The sequence below is a fragment of the Carlito syrichta genome, unplaced genomic scaffold (genome assembly GCF_000164805.1).
Source record: "Carlito syrichta isolate Samal-C Ts95f unplaced genomic scaffold, Tarsius_syrichta-2.0.1 Scaffold296312, whole genome shotgun sequence".
NCBI lineage: Eukaryota > Metazoa > Chordata > Mammalia > Primates > Tarsiidae > Carlito > Carlito syrichta.
In genome coordinates, this window is record NW_007240408.1 from 37,663 (window position 1) to 38,303 (window position 641).

A 641-nucleotide genomic window follows, 5' to 3' on the forward strand; every position below is an offset into this window, starting at 1 on the left:
ATCATTATCCCAAGCCACACATCCAGGAAGCTGCCTAACAGATTTGAAACCAGGGCTATATCTCGCTTCAGAGCACAGGCCACATCTTTTCCCAACCAGCAACCTCCTGGTTGTTTATGGAAGGATTATTGCCCAAAAGTATTAAGAAATCTGAGGTCATTCCTGGCTCCATCCCAGCTTCACCGACTGTGTGACCTCTTTGCTTCTCTGGGCCTTGGCTGCATCACTAAAAAATGAAGGAACTGACTCTGGTGTCCTGCGTGTTGGGGATGGCAGGCCAGGGCCCTGATGTGACTGAGCCCACTCTGCAGATGCTGTCTGGGTTGAGGCAGGCCGGCATGAGGAGCGAGACAGTTGGGTGAGGGGTCCTTCTGTTGGCTTGACAGGGCTTTGGTTGACAGCTCCTGTCTCTTTAATGCCTACAGATGAGAAAGCGGAGGCTCAGAGAGGTAAAGCAAGTTGGCCAAGGCTACAAAGCAAAAGAGGCAGAGGTGAGATGAGAACCTGAAACTGATACTAGCCCATGCCAGCCAGCAGGGTGGAGGAGCCCACATGACAGAGGCGGCACCCATGGGAATCACATGGAGAAGTTGTCCGGGGACAGGTGGTGAGCCCCCGGTGTCTGGGGCCGCAAGCCGGTG

At 54.1% G+C, this 641-nt stretch overlaps 1 protein-coding gene across 1 annotated transcript in view; it reads left to right on the forward strand.

Moving 5' to 3' along the window:
- Nucleotides 1-233: 233 nt before the first annotated feature.
- Nucleotides 234-641, forward strand: part of LOC103256784 (cullin-associated NEDD8-dissociated protein 2-like) — a 26,403-nt gene continuing 25,995 nt past the window's right edge. The window contains exon 1 of the mRNA XM_021710639.1: nucleotides 234-358. Within this exon, the coding sequence (XP_021566314.1) occupies nucleotides 234-358 (125 nt within the window). The remainder of the gene's footprint in view (nucleotides 359-641) is intronic.